This window comes from Lithobates pipiens, unplaced genomic scaffold (assembly GCF_037356315.1).
Source record: "Lithobates pipiens isolate NorthernLeopardFrog02 unplaced genomic scaffold, aLitPip1_a1.2 Scaffold_8, whole genome shotgun sequence".
Taxonomy (NCBI): Eukaryota; Metazoa; Chordata; class Amphibia; order Anura; family Ranidae; genus Lithobates; species Lithobates pipiens.
In genome coordinates, this window is record NW_027507903.1 from 473,174,314 (window position 1) to 473,200,993 (window position 26,680).

The 26,680-nt window shown below is 40.9% G+C and overlaps 1 protein-coding gene across 1 annotated transcript in view; it reads right to left on the minus strand.

Moving 5' to 3' along the window:
• Window positions 1–26,680, minus strand: part of GYS2 (glycogen synthase 2) — a 94,704-nt gene that overhangs the window by 11,809 nt on the left and 56,215 nt on the right. Inside the window, exons 8-13 of the mRNA XM_077468688.1 lie at window positions 23,416–23,522; window positions 20,997–21,056; window positions 17,080–17,158; window positions 14,154–14,267; window positions 13,430–13,556; window positions 3,830–3,925 (exon numbers count right to left, since the gene is read on the minus strand). Of these exons, the coding sequence (XP_077324814.1) occupies window positions 3,830–3,925; window positions 13,430–13,556; window positions 14,154–14,267; window positions 17,080–17,158; window positions 20,997–21,056; window positions 23,416–23,522 (583 nt within the window). The remainder of the gene's footprint in view (window positions 1–3,829; window positions 3,926–13,429; window positions 13,557–14,153; window positions 14,268–17,079; window positions 17,159–20,996; window positions 21,057–23,415; window positions 23,523–26,680) is intronic.

The window sequence follows — 26,680 nt, forward strand, 5'->3', positions numbered from 1 at the left end:
ATCAGTCTCTAGTAAAATATTATTGGTCTTCAGCAGTCAGTAGTAACACTGCAGCAGTCTCTAGTAACGTTTCAGTAATCTCTCAGCCTCTTGTGACTTGGCAACTCTAACTATACCGTAATTTGGCAAAAGTCTTTAACAGTCTCTTGTGATTTTGCTGAAGTCTCTTGCGTTTTCTCGTAATGTGACACCAGTCTTTAACAGTGTCCTATAAACTGGTTGCAATCTCCTGTCTTTCCTTCTCCTATTTCATTATTTCAACACATTTACTTCTATGTACATGTAATCAATAAACTGCTGAATAAAGCCACAAGAGGTCCTGAGAAGATCCTGGTAACTCTGCCAAGCCATCATCCCAGTAAGAAACTTCTCTATTCTTCCAATGCTGAAAGTTGAAAGAGATTTCTATGAAGGTTCCGTTGAATGCTCAGAGCAGAAGCTATGATGCCACCTCAAGGCCTGAGAGTTCCAATGAACATCGAGAGAGATCTGATGTGCCAACCTAAATACCTAAATTACTGAAGAATTACTTCTTTGTCTCTTTGCAACATCAGTTCCAGTCTGTCTGTGGATACTAACTTCTGTCTTTACCAAGAGGCAAGCTTTTTGGGGTGGTGGGTCTCTTCTGGCTACATGGGTAGGTACAAAATCCTTGGCAGTGTTTAGAAGTTCAGGAAATTAACTTGAGGAGAGAAAATGATGCGGATGTTGTACAAACTGGAAACTTATGGACATCTGCAAGGCTTTTGCCCTAAATACAAGAGAGAAGTTTCTGTTTTGCTTAAGGCCGCGTACACACGGGCGGATTGTCTGGCCAACTTAGTCCGCTGAAACGTGTTTCAGCGGACAATCCGCTCGTGTGTGGGCTTCAGCGGACTTTTTCAGCGGACAGTCTGGCGGACTAAGTCTTTCGGAATTTCCGTAATACAGTCCGTCCAAACTTGGTTTCAGCGGACAGTCCGCTCGTGAGTAGGCAAGTTGGACGGACTAAGTATGGCGCATGCTCAGAAAGGATTTACACGGCCGAAGGTTGCATTGCAGTGTATTGGACGTCGAATTTCTAGTCCCGTCGTACGTGCCATACACGTCATCGCGCAAGCTTTCAGCGGACTGTCTGTTCGTCGTGTGTGGTCAAGTCCGTTCATTCAAAAGTAGGACAGACTGTCTGTCGGATTGTCTGACGAACTTAGTTGGCCAGACAATCCGCCCGTGTGTACGCGGCCTAAGACTATTTTTATTAACTTAAAGACTGTCACATTCTTCTTATCCTTTCATGGACATTTGCTATACAGTTGAGATAACAGTTTAGATTAATTACTCATTGAGATTCATTATTCATCCATTATTATTATTATTATTATTATTATTAATAATTATTCATTTGGATTCATTATATGGTTATATGTTAATTCATATCTACTGCTTAATCTGAACATATGCCTTATCTGGCCTCCAACAGGTCATAAATTAGTGTATATCAATGGATCAATCATAATAGTTGAAATCTGTGGCCTTCATCCGGAAGTTAACAAGAGCTTTGAACTTAACGGAAAAAAATATGTTAAATAGGTACATCTTTTTTTCCCCCTTTATCCTTTTTATATCTTGGAAATAGTTGAAAACTGTAATAATCCCAGAATATTTTCTAAGCAGATTAATTTCACATCTATAAACAAGAATTTTTCCACAATTTGAGCCCAGGTTTACACTGAGCTGCAGGAATGGAGCCATGCGAGTTCAGCTGAACTCGCACGATTTCACTCTCACATGTCAGTCCCGATTTGGCCGGCGATTTCACAGACATCTGTGTGGGTTTCTGCATAGATGTCAATGGAAATTGCACCCCAAAATCGCAAAAAGTAGTACAGAAACTGCATTTTGAAATTGGAGCAGCATCGTACCGATTAGGACGGTGCCATTGCCGGCAATTGACGCCAATTTGACATGTCAAATCGCATGTCAAATTGCATCAATGATACTTGAGATCTTAAAGTGGTAGTAAACTGTATGAAAAAAAAAGTTTCCACCTGCAAGGCAATATCGTAATGTGCTACTAGTATGCACCGTATACTAGCACATTATGAAAGACATACCTTAAAACAAAGCCCTCCAGTGGCGTACTGTCACTGCTGCAGAGGCTTCCACCTCCACCCTGTCTTCCTTCCGGGTTTGCGGGCTGTGGTTGCTTGAATGGCTGAGCCCTGATGACGTCACGCCCGGTTGGCTGCAGCACACAGCTCTGAAGGAACAGGGCGGGTATGCAGTTCCTTCAGAGCGCATGCGTCGGTGACGTCACTGGCTGCTGCACACTAGAATATCTCCTTAACAGTGCACGTTTAGGAGATATTCCTTTTACCTACAGGTAAGCTTTAATATAAGCTTACCTGTGGGTAAAAATAAACAAGAGTTTACTACCACTTTAAATTTGAACTCTAGGCACAAAAGCTTCCCTTAAATTAACTCCTCATTAGCCACAAAGGATATAAGTTCACTTTGTGTGGACCAAATGCCTTTATAAGCCCAGACATTACTTTGTAAAAGAAGTAGTGACATCATCATGCTGTACAGAGAGCAGAGGTGTGGGAGAGATCTAGAAGGCCCCACACACTAAGGCTGGGCGGGGTCTCAGATTGCGGTGAAGTCACATCCAGCCCATGGAGCGCACGCCATCGCGGTGCTTCCAGGTTCATTTGATCATTACCTATACAGTTATCAAGTGAGTGTTATCAATGTGAGTATATTTTTTTAAATAAAGCAGTGTTACACTATGGAAGGTTCCCTTTCTGTTCATACACATACTCAGAGGCGAGTTCTTCTATTTCCGAGTACACATGACCAGACTTTCCGGCAGAAAAGGTCAGACGGAATCATTTCATCTGATATTCCGATCGTGTGTGGGCTTCATCTGACTTTTCTCTTCAAAAATTCTGACAGACCTAGAAATAGAAAATGTTTTAAATCTTTCCGACGGAATCAATTCCTATCGGGAAAACCATTTGTCTGTATGCTATTCCGATGGACCAAATACGACGCAAGGGCAGCTATTGGCTACTGGCTATTGAACTTCCTTTTCTAGTCCCGTCGTATGTCATCACGTTCGAAACGAATGGACTTTGGTGTGATCGTGCGTAGGCAAGTCCGTTTGGTCGGAACTCCGCTGAAAAGACCATCAGAGTTTATTCTGACAGAAAGTCCGGTCGTGTGTACGTGGCATTAGTGTCATAAAAAGCAGTTTAAAGGGTAGAAGGTAACAGAGGAGAGAGGAGCTGGAGAGAAGAAAACATCTCTGGAGTCCATCTGATTCGCTTGACTCTTTTTGCTATAAAGCAGAGATTCAAGCGACTCACTTTGAAATATTTACAAATTTACACTATTGAGCACTTTATCTGTGAAAAATATGATCATGTAATATTAATTTTAGTGCATTTTTATTTTAAAATGTTTATTGCACTGATTTATTGGTGAAAAATTATGTGGATAGCGCTGTGAGAATGTACATAGATGCTTACGGAAAACTACAGGTGGTGGCAGAGACAAGACCAGTCAACCTGCACAAGGACAGAGAGTAGCAATGACAAGTCTTTATTACAGGAAACTTCTGCACAGGAATTGCAAGTTTCAAACTGGATTACTGCACAGGTATGGAAGAAATACACAAAGAACACCAAGATTCAAGTAAGAATACATATGACTCTTGTATTTGAACAATATGTGCTTATACCTGGGTTAAGTTTTAAATTCCTATTCTGCCCCAAAAGCTCCCACGTGGCATCAACCTTATAAAATTCAGATGTTTTTTGAATTTTCTGTATATTGAGTATTTTCTTACCATAAGCAGCCGGGTCAGCAACGTGCTCCTGCATGAAACTGCCAAATCCAGATAGGTTGGTTGTGACGCTAGGAATACCCATCACCGTACACTCCGCTGGAACATGACAAATACAGCACAGGTAAGTACACTGGGGTAGTAGAGGTTATCATAGTTTAATTAAAATTTTTATTACTATTATCAATGATCTATCTGATTGTCTTCTTAAAATACCAATTACCTGGCTGTCTGTGGCTTCTGCCCACCACAAGCATGCAGCAAATAATGTCAGTATGGTGTCAGAACGCCCGATTTGCATATTATCTGTTGTGGGTCAGAAATGTGAAAATGATAAAGGAATATTGTGAAAGTCAGGCCATTAGCAGTTTTAGAGGAAGAGCTCAGGATTTGCTCTGAGGTCTAGGTCAAGGGTCCCTTCACACCCATGTGTTGCAGTAATAGTAACACATGTTTTATCAAACTTCAATGCATGGTAACGTGTTGCACTTTGTACAGTGCTGTTGCAATGCCATTCCTGTTAGCATTTGATAGTGAAGCACTCACAGATCTGGTCTCTAATGGAATGAAACAGGATGGTTAATCAGTAAAACCCACCTGAACTGAATGATCCCAGGACAGGGATATGTGAATTGACAGCTCATGCTACACAGTGAAAAGCCTTGTCTCCCCCACCTTGCGCTGCAGCTTAAATCATCTTTCTGCACTTCAATCAGTGATGGGACAAAGTTCTTTAGCAATCAAGGAAAATATTCCAAACTGTGCACTCCCCTCTCACTTCATCAGCTATGAACTACTTTAGCAGCATAGGTTGCGTGCCCTGACATTTTTGTACCCCTCTTCTGTTGAAGTGCCCAAGTTTCCTCTTCTGCCGATCACTCAGAAATTCTTCACATACCTCTCAATTCTCAGTCTGAATCCTTATCTCTGTCACCAGCTTTACTTTCCAATAACAAATTTACATTCACCTCCAATACATAGTTACATACATTGAATAAAGACACCAGTCCAACCTGAGTGAGTGTGGGTGCCTACAATTGTCCCTAACCCTGTATATTGTGTCTCATTAAGATGCTCATCTATTATATTATTATTTATTTATGGTACCCATATAGCACAGTCAATTTACACAGCACTCCACACATACATTGCACACTCACATTGGTCCCTAACCACAAGGAGCCCACAATCCAAGGTCCCCCCAATTCACATTCATATACTAGGACCAATTTTTGGACAGAAGCCAATTAACCTACCAGCATGTCTTTTGGAGTGTGGGAGGAAACCCACGCAGGCACAGGGAAAACATGCAAACTCCAGGCAGATAGTGTCCTGGCTGGGATTCCAACCAGCAACCGTTTTTACTGCTGGCAAAAGTGCTACCCACTACACCACTGTGCCGGACAATTGATCCACATTCACTTCCTTGGCACCTTTCTACAGTCACCATCATATAATAGAATACTTGTTTAGATAAAGGACTGCTAGCGTTAGGGAACAGAGCAAAGCAACTAAGTTAAAAAAAACAGAAGGGGTCCACTCTCTTCTAACCATCCTGTGCTTCTTCTTATTCCAGGAGCCCCACCAGTGCACATTTTTATCCCAGGAGCCCTACCTGTACCATTTTTCATTTGAGGACCTTGCCTGTGTGCCCTTTCTTATCCTGGGAACCCACTGAGACACTTTGTATCCTGGGAAAAACACCTGTGCCTCTATAATCCCAGGAGCTCCCCAATAATCCTTCTTATCTTGGAAAACCCAACTTTGCTCCTTCGTAGCCTTGGAAATCCACCTGTACCCCTTCTTATCCTGGGAAACCCACCTGTGCTCCTTCTTATCCTTAGAAACCCATGTGTACTCCTTCTTATCCTGGCAGACTCACCTGTACTCCATTTTATCTTTGGAAACCTACCTGTACTCCTTCTAATACTTGGAAATCCACCTGTACTCTTTCTTATCCTTGGAAACTCACCTGTACTCCTTCTTATCCAGAGAGACCCACCTGTGCTCTTTCTTATCCTTGGAAATCCACCTTTACTCCTTATCTTTGGAAACCCACCTGTATTCCTTCTTGGCAAATGACAATCTGCAAATGGTGGCAGGTGATGTGGCAATCTGCAAATGGTGGCAGGTGACATGGCAATCTGCAAATGGTGGCAGGTGACGTGGCAAGTGACAATCTGAAAATGGTGGCAAGTGACAATCTGCAAATGGTTGCAGGTGACGTGGTAATCTGCAAATGGTGGCAGGTGACGTGACAAGTGACAATCTGCAAATGGTGGCAGGTGACGTGACAAGTGACAATCTGCAAATGGTGGCAAGTGACAATCTGCAAATTGTGGCAGGTGACGTGGCAATCTGTAAATGGTGGCAGGTGATGTGGCAAGTGACAATCCACATCTAGTGACAGATGATGGTGGCAAGTGACATGCTGAATCTGGTGGCAGGAGATGTGGCAAGTGACACGCCCAGGGCTCCCACTGATTCTGCATTATGGTGAGTTGAACCACTTTATTATATATTAGAATGTAACAATAGAAAAAATGCGCTTCGATCACCCTGACACCATATCAACCATGGTGCCATGATGATTGAAATGCCAACACCAGCCTTTGCCCGCAAAAAATTGCTTACCACCGGCTTTCTGCAAAAAGGTTGGTGACCGCTGCTATGGGCTCTAGCCCCACATCTTTTGCAGACCTAGCAACGCCCATGCAGAAGACACCTTTCAAATGGATATTTTATTAATGTGAAAATCTTCACCATTTGCCAATTGATTGTCCCCTGTACTGTAGAGATTTCCCTGCTATAAATTATAACTACCATATTAATGTGCACTGAGCTGATGAATCAATATTGTATTAAATGAAATGAAGTGTGAGGAATTAGTTATTAACAGGGCTAAGGAATCTCCATCACCTGACTCGGCATCAGGATTCCTTATTCAGAGATGGTGACAAGGCAGGACGGGAAAGGGAATCCCAGTCAGCAAAAAATTCAAACCGGTATAATGTCTGCAAGTCTCTCCACTTCTCTCTTTGTTCAATGGTGTCTGTGATTGGAGTGGGGATATTAAAGTGTATACCTGTGAGCTTCCGCGCTCTATGTAAAATAGGGGGAGGTAAAAACAAAAAGCAGCAGCAATCACTATGTGAGTGGACTCTCAATGTATGAAAATTTAAAGACGGGGGGTGTGTGCGCTTGCTTATTAAACCCCAAAATAAGAGAAAGACAATCTTATAAAAACAATCTTATAAAATAACCAAGTGTAAATAAATGTGAGAATATGTGGACCATCAAAAGTGATCAATAAATAAGTGGGTCAACTCAAACAGTTAAAAATTGCGGGTATGTGCAAGGACTGGTTAAGATTACTACGTACATAGAAAGTGCATAAAGCGTGTGCATATAATACTCAAAACAAATCAGTGAATCACAGCAATAAAAAAATAAAAATAAAATAAAATGCAATATGATGCAAATCATATATGTGAAACACAATCGTGTCAGTGCATCAGACTAAAGTGTCCCAAATAGCATAAAATATAAACATGCCACTTAAAAATAGATAAAAAATCGCAGCACAAAAATGCATCAATCGGGTTAAAGTGCAATGTGCCAAACGTGAAACGATCCTCTGGTGGTGATCCGTGCCAGTGGTTGTGCTATCACTAGATAATTACCTCCCTGCTGCGGGATTAGGCAGCGAAACAGACACACAGGGCAATCAGGAAACAGAGGATGATCCAGGTGATGGCTGTACAATGGAGTCTTGGAGATGACACAAATATATCCAGTTTCCTTGTGTATGGTCACCGGGCTCAAAAGGATAAACCGAGAGATACCGCCATAGTGTAGTATTTTCAAACAAAATTTTATTAAAGATAAAAAATAGCTACTCACAAGGGGATGTACATATAAAGCACAGCAGACCGCCGAGCAACTAGCCCGGATGTAAACGTCACTTCCGGCTCCTACGCGTTACGTCAACAATAGGACTTCAACTGGGATAGTCAGTCAGATATCCCAGTTGAAGTCCTATTGTTGACGTAACGCGTAGGAGCCGGAAGTGACGTTTACATCCGGGCTAGTTGCTCGGCGGTCTGCTGTGCTTTATATGTACATCCCCTTGTGAGTAGCTATTTTTTATCTTTAATAAAATTTTGTTTGAAAATACTACACTATGGCGGTATCTCTCGGTTTATCCTTTTGAGCCCGGTGACCATACACAAGGAAACTGGATATATTTGTGTCATCTCCAAGACTCCATTGTACAGCCATCACCTGGATCATCCTCTGTTTCCTGATTGCCCTGTGTGTCTGTTTCGCTGCCTAATCCCGCAGCAGGGAGGTAATTATCTAGTGATAGCACAACCACTGGCACGGATCACCACCAGAGGATCGTTTCACGTTTGGCACATTGCACTTTAACCCGATTGATGCATTTTTGTGCTGTGATTTTTTATCTATTTTTAAGTGGCATGTTTATATTTTATGCTATTTGGGACACTTTAGTCTGATGCACTGACACGATTGTGTTTCACATATATGATTTGCATCATATTGCATTTTATTTTATTTTTATTTTTTTATTGCTGTGATTCACTGATTTGTTTTGAGTATTATATGCACACGCTTTATGCACTTTCTATGTACGTAGTAATCTTAACCAGTCCTTGCACATACCCGCAATTTTTAACTGTTTGAGTTGACCCACTTATTTATTGATCACTTTTGATGGTCCACATATTCTCACAGATATTAAAGTGTAAGCTCCTCCAGTCCAGACTGATGTGAATATGTAATGATAATAGTGTGTGACTGTGGTGGGTCTTTCGAGTGTAAGCTCCTCTGCTGCAGAGAGAGGTTGATGTGACTCAGTGTTCTCTGTACAGCACTGCTGACTATGTCAGAGCTATATAAATGTATAATAATAATAATAGTGTGTTACTGTGGTGGGGACATTAGAATGTACATTTTTGTTTATTAAAATCTCATACAACTTAATAAAAACATATTTACATCTATACAGAAAAAAGAGTAACTGCGGAATAAATCAGAATTGTATAAATGTACAACACTTAAAGTGGTTGTAAACCCTTACAAACCACTTTGACCTACAGGTAAGCCTAGATTAAGGCTTACCTGTAGGTCCAAGAAATATCTCCCAAACCTATACGGTTTAGGCACACTGAGCGTGGACTCCTCGATAACGAAGATGCCGCGCGTCTCGGCTCCCGTGCGCATGTGCAGGAGTGACGTCATCGTGGCTTCGCCGAATGACAGCGGCGGAGCTGCGAGACCCACCGAGAAGATGGATGCGGCGGACTATAGGGGACAGCGGTGACATCGATGGCTCCTGTGTCAGGTAAATGACACATAATGGGCTACTATGCAATGCATAGTAGTCCATTATGCTTTGCCTTTGCAGGGAATGAAAGAGGAAGTAAACTCATCAGGGTTTACTTCCTCTTTAACCACTTTCAGACCGGACCAATTTGCTGGTCAAAGACCAGACCACTTTTTGCGATTCGGCACTGCGTCGCTTTAACTGACAATTGCGCGATCGTGCGACGTGGCTCCCAAACAAAATTGACGTCCTTTTTTTCCCACAAATAGAGCTTTCTTTTGGTGGTATTTGATCACCCCTGCGGTTTTTATTTTTTGCGCTATAAACAAAAATAGAGCGACAATTTTGAAAAAAACGCATTATTTTTTACTTTTTGTTATAATAAATATCCCCCAAAAATATATAAAAAAAAATTTTTTTCCCTCAGTTTAGGCCGATACGTATTCTTCTACATATTTTTGGCAATAAGCGATTATTGATTGGTTTGCGCAAAAGTTATAGCATTTACAAAATAGGGATAGTTTTATAGCATTTTTATTAATAATTTTTTTTTTTTTTTTTTTTACTAGTAATGGCGGCGATCAGCGATTTTTATTGTGACTGCGACATTGTGGGGGACCCATCAGACATTTTTGACACATTTTTGGGACCATTGTCATTTATACAGTAATCACTGCTATATAAATGCAGTGATTCCTGTGTAAATGACACTGGCAGTGAAGGGGTTAACCAGTGGGTGGCAGTGTAGGGGTTAAGTGTTCCTAGGGGGGGGTTACTAACTGTGGGGGGGTTGGGCTTTCATTTAGTGAACACTGATCTCTGCTCCAATCACATGGAGCAGAGATCAGAGTCACTAGTTGCTAGGCAGAATGGAGAAATGCTGTTTACTCGGCATTTCCTCCATTCGGCCGCTCCGTGAGACGATCGCGGGGATGCCCGCGGCGATTGAGTCCGTGGGTCCCGCGACCGGACTCACGGGGGTCCCGACCAGCGCGGGAGCGCGCCGATGGCGGCGCGCTCCCGATGGCGGCGCGCTCCCGATGGCGGCGCGCTCCCGATGGCAGGGCGGCATTGAATATTGGACGTACCTGTACGCCAATATGCCTGCCCGTGCCATTCTGTCGACGTACATCGTCGTGCGCTGGTCGGGAAGTGGTTAATAACCTCTTACCGCGTTCAATACCACCTCTATGCCGATGGCACCCAAATCATTCTCTCTACTCCAAGGTCCTCGAACTGGCGGTTGTAGTTCCGCAACCAGCTGTTGCGGAACTACAAGTCCCATAATTTCTCTGCCCATAGGAGTCCTGCTTTTAACTGTCAGCCTTGCAATGCCTCATGGGATTGGTAGTTCCTCAACAGGTGGAGGGCTGCCAGTTTGAGACCCCTCTTCTACTCCTTACTTCACCCCTTCAGTCTCCGTTCGCATTACTAACTGACATATCAGCATGAATATCACATCACTTTCTCAAACTCAATCTTTTTAAAACTGAACTCATAATCAAGATCAATAATGCCACTATCAATCTTTCCCCTCACGCCAGGATACTAGGTGTAATCCTCGACTCTGACCTGTCCTTTCAGCCCCAAATCCAATTGCTGTCAAAAGCTTGTAGACTTCTCCTCCCTAACATTTCTAAAATTCGCCCCTTTTTAAACCTCCAAGCTACTTATTCAATCCCTTATTATCTCTCGCCTTGATTATTGCAGCTCCTTACTCATTGGCCTACCTCTTTATAGGCTATCCCCTATTCAGGTTATCATAAATGCTGCTGCCAGACTTATCTACCTTACCAACTCCTTAATGTCCACCACCCCTCTCTACCAATCCCTCCACTGGCTTCCCATCGCCCAACACATTGAATTCAAAACACTACCAACAGCATACAAAGCAATTCACGTTAACTACATTACCAATCTTGTCTCCAAATATCACCCAAACCGTCCTCTCGACTCCTCCATAGACCTCCTGCTCTCTAGCTCCCTTGTCTCCTCCTCCCATGCTCATCTCCAGGACTTCTCCAGAGCTTCTCCCATTCTCTGCAACTCTCTACCTCAGTCTGTCCATATATATCCTACTCTGGCTGCCTTTAGGCAATACTTGAAAATGAATCTCTTCGGGGAAACCTATCACGCCTCCTTCTGAACATTTATCACTTTCATCAGCTCCCCCCCAAGTTATAACTTGTTGTACTACTTGTCCCATCCTATTAGATTGTAAGCTGTTATTAGCAGGACCTCTTGTATTTTATTGTATTGTAACTGTACTATCTCGTTTTATATTGTAAAGCACTGAGCAAACTGTTGGCGCTATATAAATTCTCAATAATAATAATAATAACAATAATAATAGTGTGTTACTGTGATGAGGACATTACAGTGTAAGCTCCTCTGGTGCAGAGACTGATGTGACTGGCTCAGTGTTCTCTGTACTGCACTTTGGATCATGTCAAAGTTATATAAATGTATAATAATAATAGTGTGTAACTGTGGTGGAGGCATTACATTGCTAGCTCCTCTAGTACAGAGACTGACACAGATGGCTCAGCGTTCTCTTTACATCACTGTGAAATATGTTAGCACCATACCAAAAAATAACATTCTGTATACATTATCTGTCCATTTGTATAAAGAGAGAACAAGTGATATAATGCAAGTTTATATTATTTAAAAGGGTTGTAAACCTTTGTGGTTTTTCACCTCAATGCATTCTCTGCATTGAGGTGAAAAACCTCTTGGAGTTCAGCAGCCCCCCAGTGTCCCCGTTTTATTTACCTGGACCCTCTTTTTCTCTCACCGGGGAAGAGCACACCAGCTCTAGCCAGTGTCTCGTTTCCTGATTGGATAGATTGATAGCAGCGCAGCCATTGGCTCCCGCTGCTGTCAATCAAATCCAATAACACGTGCACTGAGGGCAGGGCCGAGTCCGGCATTCGTGTCTGTGGGCGAATTTGCGTCGGGAGCGTGCCTGCATGGTAGGAAGAGAGCGGGAGAGAGCTTCTCCTAGGGGATTATCTGATGCAGGGAGGAGCCACGAGAGCCGCCGAGGGACCCCAGAAGAGGATGTTCGGGGTCACTCTGTGCAAACGAGCTGCGCAGTGGAGGTAAGTATGACATGTTTGTTATTTTTAAAAAAAAAGATCCGTTACAATCACTTTAATATGGATTATATTTATGCCTATTCTACTTTAAAGAGGACGTCAACCTATTATGTAAATAATAATAATTTACATAAACAGACTATTAAAAAATTTTTAAAAAACATTTGAAAAAAAAATTTTTTTTACTTACCCGAAACGCCTGTTGCTAGGCAGTCTTCCTAATCTGCCACTTCCTTATCCATGGAGCTGTTCCTTCTCTTCATCCCTCTCGTGGTGTTCTGGGAAATTGGGCACGCTGTCTTCTGGGACCTGTGTGTGTCCCAGAAGACAGCCGCCCACTCACAAAGTGCTGCGCGACTCTCGCATACGCAGTAGGAAACGGGCAGTGAAGCCGCAAGTCTCCACTGCCGGTTTCCCTTATATAGAATGGTGGCGCCGGCACCCGATCTGATGGACAGATCGGCCTCTGGGGGCCGACGTCGCGGGCTCCCTGGACAGGAAAGTGTCCTTATTAAAGTCAACAGCTACAGTGTTTGGAGCTGCTGACTTAAAGCAGGGTTCCATCCTAAAATTGAACTTCCACTCATCGGAACCCTCCCCCCCTCCGGTGTCACAGTTGGCACCTTTCAGGGGGGAGGGGGGTGCAGATACCTGGCTAAGACAGGTATTTGCACCAACTTCCGGGCATAGACTCCCACGGGAGTCTATGCCTCTTCCTGTCCCCACGCACTGTCTGCTGGGACACACACGGGTCCCAGAGACAGCGCGGACCATTCCCATTGCGCTGCGCGACTTGCGCATGCGCAGTAGGGAACCGGGAAGTGAAGTGCAACGCTTCACTTCCTGATTCCCTCACCTAGAATGGCGGCGGCAGCAGCCGAGAGCCGAGTGATCGATCGCTCTCAGATGCCAACATCGCTGGACCCTGAGTCAGCAGCTGCAGTATTTGTGGCTGCTGGCTTTTAATAATTGTTTTTACAGTGAAATCCCTCTTAAAAAAAATATTTTCAGCTGGAACACCGCTTTAAGCTGGGCACACATGTGCAGATCTTATTTTGAATGCATGATTTGATATCTAGGTAGGGGGTCACTCAATGGGTGTCCCTAAACAGGGGTTTTGGGTCATTCACAGTTTATAGTTTATATACTCACCAGGTGTATATCCCCAGGGCTCATAATAGGATGGGAAGACTCCCAGATGACACCCTCGGACAAACTCCTCATAGTCCATTGGTAGGAGCGGGCTGGTGGAAGAGAGGAATTCTGGGTGCACAATGACCTGCGTGATAGAAAATGCCACATACAGTATAACTCCATGGTCATAAATTGTAATTGTCTGCTATGGGTTACAGCGCAGTACAATGACAGGTCCTCTTCCCTGAGCACTTCAGTAAACCAGCCATGTATTATATTAATGAGGTGACTGGAGGATAATTCATTTGCTTAATTTGCAGTCAATGATTGCTGGAACATGCACTCTATTCATCTCCCAATATTCTATATTGAGTGTGGGACAGTAGAATTAAAGGGACAGGATAGAAATGAATATACAGCATGGAGGCAAAACGTCAAATGTAACAGCCTGGAACGTTTTTCCCTATTCTGACCAACATGAGAATCACTTCTGTGCATCTCACAGTCATCTGTCATTTCTAAATATCTGCCCAAGATCCACATTATTCAGCCTCTGTCACATGCTCCAGCAATCCAATATTCATTATACGAATTGGGATTTATATTGATATATTTTCCTGTCTATATAAGTGGGCAGATAGGTCTGGAGCTTTTAGGAAGTGATTGTTAATATCCTGAATGAGAATTAAATAGAATTTCCTGGATCATTGGTCACATCATTACACATACTTATCACACTGACCTTTACTCTATCCGTCCGACTGTTAAACAAACCAAGTCTTCTGACAGTGTTGAGGATCGGGTCCGCCGAGTCGTCCACCATATTGTGTGTCGTGATGGGGGGCAGCGACTGGCGCTGTGATGCAAAATACAGAGAGAAACTTTAATAACGCTGCAGGGAATATTCAGCACAGTCACACATGTACTATATTTAGATGAAAAAATAATACAGGACATTAATGAAGACAGCTAGGTGTCCCAATGCAAAATATTACTAGGGATGAGGGCTTTAATTTCCAGGAAATGTTAACAAAAATAAGATTTCTGCAAAATTTCTATTTTTTATTCTTAAGTTCTAATAGTTTTTGTTGGAAGCGATGGAGAAGCTTTTGCAATTAAAGGCGCATTATTGCTGTATTTTTGGTGAGTGCACCCCCGAAGGGGAGAATTCCTTCACATGGTGAAGTGTGCGGTAGAAGCTGTTCTCTACAGATCACAGCTATAATAGACTCACATATGAACTATATATGAAATCTTGTCATCCATTTGGATTTGACAAAAGTGCTGCTGCAATATTTTAAAGGACTATACATTTATTGTTTTTTAGTATTGCAATTACAATATATATATATATATATATATATATATATATATATATATATATCTCAAATACGTTCTTCTGTATTTTTTTCTTTTCATGCATTTGTTTTTCTGATGAATTTTTAGAACATAAAATACGTTTCATTGGCAGAACATGTAACATAAGTACGGGGTAGGAGCGGTAAGCAATGACATACAGCTGAATTTGTAGCACAGGTACTCTTAACCACCTAAGGACTGAGCCTCTTTCTGAGATTTGTTGTTTACAACTTAAAAACTGTTTTTTTTTTGCTAGAAAATTACTTAGAACCCCCAAACATTATACATTTATTTCTAACACCCTAGAGAAAAAAATGGCGGTTGTTGCAATACTTTCTGTCATACAGTATTTGCGCACTTTTTTTGGAAAAAATACACTTTTTTGAATTAAAAAAATAAGACAACAGTAAAGTTAGCCCAATTTTTTTTTATATTGTGAAAGATAATGTTACGCCGAGTAAATTGATACCCAACATGTCACGCTTCAAAATTGCGCCCCCACTCGTGGAATGGCGACAAACTTTTACCCTTAAAAATCTCCATAGGCGACGTTTAAAACATTCTACAGGTTGCATGTTTGGAGTTACAGAGGAGGTCTAGGGCTAGAATTATTGCTCTTGCTCTACCGATCACGGCGATACCGCACATGTGTGGTTTGAACACTGTTTTCATATGCGGGCGCTACTCATGTTTGCGTTCATTTCTGCATGTGAACTTGTTGGGACATGGGCACGTTTAAGGAAAAAAAAATTCTTATTTATTTGACCTTTTATTTTTTATTTTTACACAGTTTTTAAAAAAAAAAAAGTCACTTTTATTCCTATTACAAGGAATGTAAACATCTCTTGTAATAGAAAAAAGCATAACAGGACCTCTAAAATATTAGATCTGGGGTCAAAAAGACCTCAGATCTCATATTTACACTAAAATGCAATTAAAAAAATCAATAAATTATCATTTTAAAAAAATCATGTAAAAAAAAAAAGGCCCTTTAAGAGCTGTGGCAGCAATTGTATGGAGACGGGTGGGGCCATCTTTCCAAGATGCGATCGCCTCTGCCCACAGCTCTGGTAAGCGGCGGAGGGCACCGGATCGTGGTGGGGGGGGGGCCCTCTCCTGCCTCTGATATAAGTGATTTGCGGCGAATCCACCTCAGAGAACACTTTTATCTTGTAGCGGACTGCCCGCTGAAGAAGAGGATACCAGGGTTTTGGCAGCTAGCTGCTGCCATAACAACGATAACCTCCTTCAAACAGCTGACGTAAAGCTGACGTAAAACTGCGGCGGCCGGTCCGTAAGTGGTTTTAACAAAGGAATGGTTGAGTTAGAAGCACTCTACACACAGTATTCATTGTATTAAATTGTACTGTGACATCAGACATTGCAGTGTTCTGCCAATCATGGAATGGGAATATTGAGACAGGAAGGTAAGACAAGTCCAGTGAAAAGAATGGAAAAGGAGAAAAGAAGAAAGGAGAAATAGGAGGAGGTAGTCCAGTACCTAAGTAAATACCATCAATAAATTACAGTGGGCAGACAGAAGTTCCTTGAATAATGAAGTAGTAGAAAGGGGTCCCAAATTTCAACGAATTTAGGATATCCCTCATACAAAGTAGCAGTCAGTTCTAGTCAGTTCTTCCATTCTCTTTAGTAGCTGAATTTTTTTGCACCCATTCACAAAGCTTTTTTATTTATTTATTTATTTTGTGTTTACTTAAAGTACACTTTACTTTCCATTTAATGAAATGTGTAGTTTAATTCCAGGGCTATACAATATAGAGATGTCAACCTGGCAGAGTCCTAATTACTCTAAACATATTAAATGATCTTACCAGGTCATTCAAGAATAATTAATTTTACTGTTTATTTAATTTTAAAATTTACTAAATCTACTTTAAACATTATTAATACCTTATCATTATTATTTAAGTATTTACCAGTTATTGTTTCAATCCCTTACTGTACCCCTAATAGAGAAGAGGACACAGTAAGCTACCCTTCAGTTATTACTTTAAAACATACACTTTAATATATCTTTCTGATTGTTTGTAAACTGACCTGTTTATCTAATCTGGCATACTTTGATATTTGCTAAAATGTCATTCTGTAAACTGTTATAAACTTTGAATAAATTTTGTGAAAAAAAAAATAGAAATGAAAGGCTAAAACACTTGTGTATAGATATAAAAAACATTATAAATACTTTTTCCCCCCTTTTTTTTATAAGTAATTGCTTTTTGCTTTGTTTTTTAATGTGAAAAACCCCCACCAAGTAACAACAAAACACAAAGAAATATAGATGATCACACCTGTGTGGAGTATATCGCCCGCTTCATGATGGTCAGGTCATCTCTGTCCAGGATCTTGCTCAGATCAGGAATTTCTCCTCTGAAGAGAAGATTTCATTATGTAACAAAACAAATAAATAAAAAAATGCAATCAGGTATCACCCCCCCCAACTACACCTGGCCATACCCCTTCCTGCTATTACAGACCCCCCTATAAACTCTACTGGAAGTTCAGATCCTGGCAGAAGAGGAGTACTGGACTGCCAGGGGGGAGCCTGTCCCGCGGGTTAACCAGAATTGTGAACTCTGTTATAGCTGGTCCTGGTGACATCCCAGGGGAAGCAGGTGACCAAATATTTCGTTCGGGAGAAAAGATTTTGATGTAAGTTTTTGATAATTTGCTACATTGTAACATTTTTATTTTATAATATTTCCAGCGCATATACAATATTTCTGTTACTAGTATCACTTTGAAAGTGTTTATTGCTCTGGTAATATAGCATTTATCGCTGTAGTATACATTTTGTCTTTGGTTTGAGGTTATTGTTAGGAGTTAAAAGTAAAATTGGCACAAAACAAAAAAAATAAATTTTTTTTTACATCAAATCTGTTCACTGTTGTTGTCAGGCTTCTTTCTTATCAGGCTACTGGTAGCTCAAGGAGCACATCTTGAACAAAAAAATCCCCCTATATAAATGGGATTATAAGTGACCACCAACAACACACACAAATCAAAAACATGAATATTTTATTAACAAATACAGAACAAAAGATACACATAAATACATTAAAACCAGAGGGACTACTAAGCAAACAATGTCCCAATGGTGTAGCAAAATGTTATAAACACATAATTACATAAAAAAAAAAAAAACAATAAATATTAATCATAATCTAAGGTGATGACCCCACACCCGACGCGTTTCTAGTTGCTGAAAACTTTCCTCAGGGGTGAAGAGCAAAAAGTTGGGTGGTAAGTTGATAATTCTGAGATATTAAATCAAAGATAGATGTATTGGGACCATTACATACAAATGCCTGTCATTGGTTTGTGTGGCTTTGTCCCAGACTGGTATTTGGCCATGACTACTTCCCTTTTGGTCCACCCTTCCCAATCTTCTGTGTAAAGAAAGAACGGGTTGCACAAATCTGTAGGTGCCTCAATTCTCATATACAAAAGGTTTTACTCAAAATAAGCAAAAAGCCTCAATAGGCTCAAGATTTGCAAAGAGAATGTGCCCGCAGGAGAGACTGAAACCAGGGGCTCGGCAATGCGGCCCATAGATTAATTGACAAGTCACAGAGTGTTTCCATGTATATGGCAAAGGGATGTAGCCACATCTTACTCCATGAATCCACAGTAGTACAAAGTCCCCTGGCCGCAACCTGTGTGTATCAACCACGACTCAAAGTGAGAGTACAAGCTTCAGCTACAGTCCCCGCCCATTGACCATGCCCCACTAACATGTTTCACCCTGATTGGGTTTAACCAATGGAGCCCAAATAGGCTGAAATGCATCAGTGGGGCTTGGCCAACGGGGTAGGAGTACTGAGTCTGTAGCTGAAGTTTGTACGTTCACTTTGAGACTTAGTTGATACTCACAGAGTTAGGCCCGGGCTTTGTATTACTAAGAAAAAAGCTTCCATTTGAGAAATGAAACAAAAGAAGAGAGAGATAGAAGGTGTATTCTACTTGTATTTAAATATAGTGAAGCTGATTTACTAAAATTGGAGAGTGCAAAATCTTGTGCCGCTGTGCACGGTAGCCAATCAGCTTCTAACTTCAGCTTGTTCAACTAAGCGTTGACAATAAAACGTAGAAGCTGATTGGTTTCTATGCAGAGCTACACCAAATTTTGCACTCTCACATTTTAGTAAAATGAACCCCATTGCATTTTTTTTATTTTATAAAAAAAATTGAGGTTAGTGTCTTCTTAAATATAGAATCGACCCCAATTTATTTTTATTTATGTGTGTTTTTAATGTTTTTTGTCTTAGGTCCATCAAGTCTGCCCATTTATACACAGTATATACTGCATACAGTAAATATACAGTATATATGTACAATATATATATATATATTTTTAGTTTTTTTTCAGTTTTTCCTATTTTTTTCTTTTGCATGAGTATATAGATCTATGTTTGCCCCAGCATGTTTAAGTCCACTTACTGTTTACTGGCTCACTACCCCCACTGAAAGTCTATTCCAAGCATCAACTACTCTTTCGGTAAAATATTACTTTCTGAGACTTATTTTGAACTTTCCTTCTGCTAGTTTGAGGTCATGTCCCCGTATTGTTAATCTTAGCTTCATACTGAAAATATTGCCCTCCTGAACCTGATTCATCCCCTTCATGTATTTAAAGGTTTCAGTCATGTCCCCACTCCTTCTTTCCTCAAGACTGTACATATGAAGGTCCTGCAGTCTCCCTTGATATGTTTTATCCCTCGGATCTTTCAGCATCTTTGTTGCCCGTCTCTTGACTTGTTCTACCTTGTTCAATATTTTTGTGTTGGTATGGTCTCTAGAACTGAACAGTAAAGTATTATATTATATTATATTATATTGTATTAACCCCTTGCCGATCAGTGCACGACGATGTACAATGGCACAGCTGGGCAAATGGGCGTACATGTACATCCCCTTAAATCGCAGCATAGTGGACTCGATGTCCGTCGGTGGCCCACAATCATTTCATGGAGCAGCAGAATGAGGAGACGCCTATGTAAACAAGGCCTTTCCCTGTTCTGCCTAGCAACATGACAAAGATCTACTACTCCCTGTCATCGGGAGCAGTGATCCCTGTCATGTTCTAGTGAGACAATCCCCCCTACAGTTAGAATCCCTCCCTAGGACACACGTAACCTCTTGATCACCCCCTAGTGTTTAACCCCTTCCCTGCCAGTGTCATTTACACAGTAATCAGTGCATTTTTATAGCACTGATCGCTGTATAAATGACAATGGTTCCAAAATAGTGTCAAAAGGGTCCGATGTGTCCGCCATAATGTCACAGTCACAATAAAAATCTCAGATCGCCACCAATCAATCGATCAATATACTGCGATTTTATTTTTATTTTTTTTACCAAAAATATGTAGAAGAATACATATCGGCCTAAACTCAGAAAATTTGTTTTTTTATATTTTTTTGGGGGATATCTATTATAGCAAAAAGTAAAAAATATAGTTTTTTTTCAAAATTGACGTTCTTTTTTAGTTTATAGCGGAAAAAAATAAAACCACAGAGATGATCAAATACCACCAAAAGAAAGCTCTATTTGTGGGAAAAAAAGGCTGTCAATTTTGATTTGGTTCAACATTGCATGACCGCGCAATTGTCAGTTAAAGCGACGCAGTGCCATATCGCAAAAAGTGCTCTCCTCAGGAAGGTGGTAAATTCTTCTGGGGCTGAAGTGGTTAATAAAAAAAAAATCTCTAAAAGCTTAAATCTTTAATATTTGTCGCAATTCAAAAGTAATTTAAACCTTTTTATATTAGCGTCCTTCATTGAAATCATGCCTGGTGATCCTGTCATAGCTTTGTGTTCAGGCACTTCCTGTTATAGGATTAAAATGCTTTGTATCTCAATTGTTCTCCTGCATTGTCACCACCAGGTAGGAAACTGCAAGTGTCTGTTTCAGCAAACATTACACAAGCATGGTCCACTATTGTCACAACCAGTTAGCCCACCCCAAGAAATGCCATGCTGCCATTGCTAGAGTGCATGTAGACAGGAGGTGGCTGTAAAGAAGTTGCAGGAGATCAGCAGCACTGAGATGTAACGAAGATTGAAAAAAGGAATTTCAGGAAAACAGGAATTAATGAACAAATGGCAAATGTTTATCATACATAGAGCACAGAGGAAACAAAATTAGGGTTTACATTTACTTTTTAGAGATAGATGAGGAAAAAGACTGAATTTACTGTTATACGTACTTCAGCAATGCTGCATACAGTTTCTTCCCAAACTTCTCCTTCACTGCCTGAGCTGTGTCCCTGGAAAAACACAACAGAAGTAATAATAACCCTTTCATGACTAAGCCTATTTTTGGAATTTGGTGTTTACAAGTTAAAATCCATATTTTCTACTAGAAAATTACTTGGAACCCCCAAACATTATATATATTTTTTTAACAGGGACTCTAGAGAATAAAACGGCGATTGTTGCAATATTTTATGTCACACGGTATTTGCGCAGCGGTGTTTTAAATGCAACTTTTTGGGAAAAGGGACACTTTCATGAATTAAAAAAAAACAAAACAGTAAAATTATCCCATTTTTTTTGCATAATGTGAAAGATAATGTTACGCCGAGTAAATAGATACCAAACATGTCACACTTTATAATTGCGCGCACTTGTGGATTGACGACAAAGTACGGTACCTAAAAATCTCAATAGGCGACGTTTTAAACATTTTTTACGGTTACCAGGTTAGCGTTACAGAGGAGGTCTAGTGCTAGAATTATTGCTCTCGCTCTGACGATCGCGGCGATACCTCACATGTGTGATTTGAACACCGTTTACATACGCGGGCGCGACTTCCGTATGCGTTTTCTTTGCTTTGCGAGCTCGCGGGGACGGCGGGCGCTTTACATTTTTTTTTTTCATTTTTTAATTTATTTTATTTATTTTAAAATGACTAAATTGTTTAAAAAAAAAAAAATAAAAATTGATCACTTTTATTGCTGTCACAAGGAATGTAAACATCCCTTGTGACAGTAATAGGCGGTGACAGGTACTCTTTATGGAGGGATCGGGGGTCTAAAAGACCCCCCACCCCTCCTTTACACTTCAGTGTATTCAGATCGCCGAAAACGGCGATTCTGAATACCGGATATTTTTTTAAAACCGGCGCCATTGGCAGCCGAGTAAACGGGAAGTGACGTCATGACGTCGCTTCCGTGTTTACTATGAGGAGACTGGAACGAAGCCGATTACGGCTTCGTTCCAGTTCCTCCCCAGCGGCCGGAGGCAGCGCAAGTTGAATCGGTGCTCCCGATCGAACGGGAGCACCGGTAACAGCGGCGGGAGGCGGCGGGAGGGGGGACGTCCCCTCCCGCTCCTCCGGCATAACAGCCGAGCGGCTTTTAGCCGCATCGGTTGTTATGGCTGGATAGCCAATCGCCCGCTGAACAAAACGGTACCGGGATGATGCCTGCAGGTGCGGGCATCATCCCGGTATACCCCCCGGAAGCCGAGTACGCAGATCTGCGTACGCTCGGCGGGAAGGGGATAATAATGATAGTGTGTGACTGTGGTGGGACATTATGCCCCGTACACACGGTCGGACTTTCCGACAGAAAATGCGCGATTGGACTGTGTTGTCGGAAATTCCGATCCTGTGTGGGCTCCATCTGACTTTTTCCGTCGGAATTTCTGACACACAAAGTTTGAGATCTGGATCTAAAATTTTCCGACAACAAAATCCAATTGTTTAAATTCCGATTGTGTGTAGACAATTTCAACACACAAAGTGCCACACATGCTCAGAATAAATTACGAGACGAAAACTATTGGCTACTGGCCTCTTTATAGTTCCGTCGTACGTGGTTTACATCACATCATTCTGAACGATCGGATTTTCCGATAACTTTGTGCGACCGTGTGTATGCAAGACAAGTTTGGGCCAAAATCCGTCTGAAAAAATCAGATGGATTTTGTCATTGGAAAGCCCGACCGTGTGTACAGGGCAATAGAGTGTAAGCTCCTCCGGTGCAGAGACTTATGACTGGTCCGCGTTCGCTGTACAGTACTATGGAATATATCAGAGTTATATAAATGTTTATTAAAAATAATAATGATAATGGCTTGTGATTGGACATTAACCCATTCCTGCTGCCCCCTACTGGCCCGTTAAGAGGTTCTAAATGCCAGGAAGCGGAGGCGAGCATTCCAATCACGTGACCATCGTGATTGGCTATTACAGAGGTCACATGATCAGAAAGCTCCCGATCACATGTATGCATTGGGAGCTTTCCGGTACCTGCCGGTCTCTGTACAGGGCGCGCACACTCAGCACAGAAAGATGTTTACATGGGGCCGCATATATTCGCCCTTTAGTGTTAAAGGCCACCCGCTGAGAGGCCGCATAAATAAGCACAGATAGTGGGAAGAGGTTGAAATATAAGCTCCTCTGGTACAGAGACTCATGTGAATTTCTCAGTGCTCTCTGTACAGCACTATGGATTATTTCAGAGCAATATAAATGTATAATAATAATAATATTAATAATAATAATTTGTGACTGCAATAGGACATTTGAGTGTAAGCTCTTCTGGTGCAGAGACTTATATGACTGGCTCAGTGTTCTCTGTACAAGATACCACAACACAAAATAAGTGGAAGAGTCCTCACCAGAGCTGTTTCCTCACTGCCTGACCTTTCAGTGTCTCCACATTGAAATTATTTGTCTTTGTTGGCATTATAAAAAACACCACAACAGTCACATCACTTCGATGAACCTGAAAAACAAGGAAGAGGTTCTAAAACAATTGGCACACTTTACAATGTGGCCTTGTGTTAAGTCCTGACATTTGAAGGACAGAGATTGAATAATTCATCAACCTTTTATGGGCCCTGGATCGCTCCTCCACTGTGTTCCCAGCTCCTCCCATCAGCCCTGGCCACCATAAAATGATCTTTTTATCATTGTTAGAATATACATTTATGTTGAAAAAATTCAGCAGGTGGGGAAGAGCCGGGTACTGGAGTCCATTAGAGAGTCAGGAAGCATACAGTGTGTAAAATAATTATTATTTAATATTATTTTGTATATTTGCCCACTTACAAAGAAATGAAGGGTCTATCACTTTTATCGTAGGTGTATTTTAAATGATAGAAAAAAACACATTAAACAAATGCTATAAATGAAATTGCAGCTCAGTGAGTAAAATAAGAATTTGACCCCCAAGCAAAACATGACTTGGTACTTGGTGGCAAGCACAGAAGTCAGACGTTTCTTGTAGTTGGCCACCAGGTTTGCACACATCTCAGGAGGGATTTTGGTGCTCTCTTCTTTCCAGATCTTCTGTAAATCCTTAAGGTTTCTTGGCTGTCTCTTGGCAACTCAAAGTTTCAGCTCCCTCCATAAATTTTCTATAGGATTAAGTTCTGGACACTGACTAGACCACTCCATGACTTTAATGTGCTTCTTTTTGTGGCACTCATTTGTTGCCTTGGCAGTATAATTTGATCATTGTCATGCTGGGAGAGCCATCCATGACCTGTCTTCAGTGTTCTGGCTGAGGGAAGAAGGTTCTCATCCAAGATTTTACAATACATGGCCCCGCAATGCGACAAAGTCCTTAGTACCTTTAGCAGAGAAACAGTCCCTAAGCATAATGTTTCCACCTCCGTGCTTGACTGTAGGGATAGTGTGAGCTGATTGATTGCTACCAACTACTGAATGACATACACTATACAGAGATCGAGATTTTTTGGAAGCACTGTTAAGCATTTCATCAAGAACTTAAGAATTATCGTGTTTATTCATGTTTTTGCACTGGACTTTTGAAACACCATCTCCTGTGGATACTTTGTTAGGCACTCAACTCACTATTTTATGTTTGCATTACATTATATTCCACTTTATGTATTAATATATATGATATAGTTCTCTTTACTGATTATTTAGGAATCATTGTTAGATTTAGCACAGCTCCATTAATATAATATTATACTGTTGATGTATGTGGTGACACTACTGGAGTTGGCACCTCTATCCATTTGATCACTGTACACATTTTGGTTATTTTATTTTTCGAATAACATTCACATTATTAATCATACACTGAGTAGCGCATACATTTTGTTCTGTATTTTTGGTTGATATTCTGTCTCTATCATTTAAAATACACCTATGATAAAAATGATAGACCCTTCATTTCTTTGTAAGTGGGCAAACCTGTAAAATCTGAAGGGAAGGGGATCAAATAATTATTTTCCCCACTCTATGTCTACGATGATCTTATTCATCCAGGTCATGGTATAGTATATCTAATATTAGTTAGGCACATTCAAATGGCCTTGTTCTATATAATGCTGAAGACTTTGCATAGTTTATTCAAGATATTACTTACGTTTAATAGGACTGAAAAAGTGGCTTGGATAAGCTACAAAACATCTTTACATTAAAAATCAAGTCTACTACAAGAAGCATCAAATATCTTTTTTAGGTGTACTGACCCTCCCTTTATTGCTGGTTGGAAATACGAAATAAAAGGACATCTTTATTTAAAGTAAACTTACTTAGGCAATATAAATAAAGCATGCAATAAAAAATTATGTAAGCAGATATGATCTTCACTGAAATCCTGTCAGGGCTGGGCTCCTGCTATTTATTAGCAGCTCTTTTCTTTCAGGCTCCATTCACACCTTGGCATTGCGTTTTGCGGGCGGAATCGCCGCGATTCTGGCTGCGATTTAGAAACACCCTTGTGATCCCCGCTATTTTGAATGGCACCAAATTTCGGCACGATTTTGCCGTGATTGTCGCACGACGAATCATGATAAAATCATGGTAAAAACACACAAACTAACATCCGCAGAGCACCTGACACCCAAAAGAAGCTCTTGTGCTTCTTTTGGGCGTCCTGCGATTCTGCTTGCATGTTTTTAATGCGATTTTACCACAATTCATCTGACACCAATCACGGCAAAATCACGCTGCGATTTGGTACCATTCAAAATAGCGGAAGGGTGTTCCATGATTTGTGGCATTTCCGCTTACGGCGTTTCCACCCACAAAACGGAATGCCAAGGTGTGAATAGAGCCTCAGTACTCAGAAGCTGCTCAGCTGTCAGTTAATTACCAGCCACTCATTGTTTCCACAGTGACTCATCCGGTTACCATTACCTGCCTCATTCGTCTAGCCTTCACCCATGCCCTTTTTGGCTATTTAACTGATTCTGGTATTTGATCACCTCTGTGTTTTTTATTTTTTGCGCTATAAACAAAAAAAAAATGAAAATTGTGAAAAAAACACAATATTTTTTACTTTTTGAAATAAAAAATATCCCCTATTTAAAAAAACAAAAAAAAATATTTTTTTTCCTCATTTAAGGTCAAAATGTATTCTTCTACATATTTTTGGTAATTTTTTTTTTTTAGCAATAAGCGTATATTGATTGATTTGCACAAAAGTTATAGTGCCTACAAAATAGGGGATAGATTTATGGCATTTTTATCATATATTTTTTTACTAGTATTGGCGGCGATCTGCGATTTTTATCAGGACTGCAAAATTGTGGGGGACAGATCGGACACTTTTGACACTTTTTTGAAACCACTAACATTTATACAGTGATCAGAGCTAAAAATATCCATTGATTACTGTATAAATGTCAGTGGCAGGGAAGGGGTTAACACTAGGGGGCAATCAAGGGGTTAAATGTGTGTTCCCTACATGTGTTCTAACTGTATGGGGATAGGACTGACTGGGGGAGGAGACATATCGTTGTTCCTACTTAGTAGGAACAAACAATATGTCTCCTCTCCCCTGACAGAACAGAGATTTGTGTGTTTACTACTCACCCGCTTCCGCCACGTCCCTCACCTTGTTGTGTCACTGCAGCATCATCAGCCGCCCCATAAAAGTGAATGGGACTGTGTGTGAGTCAA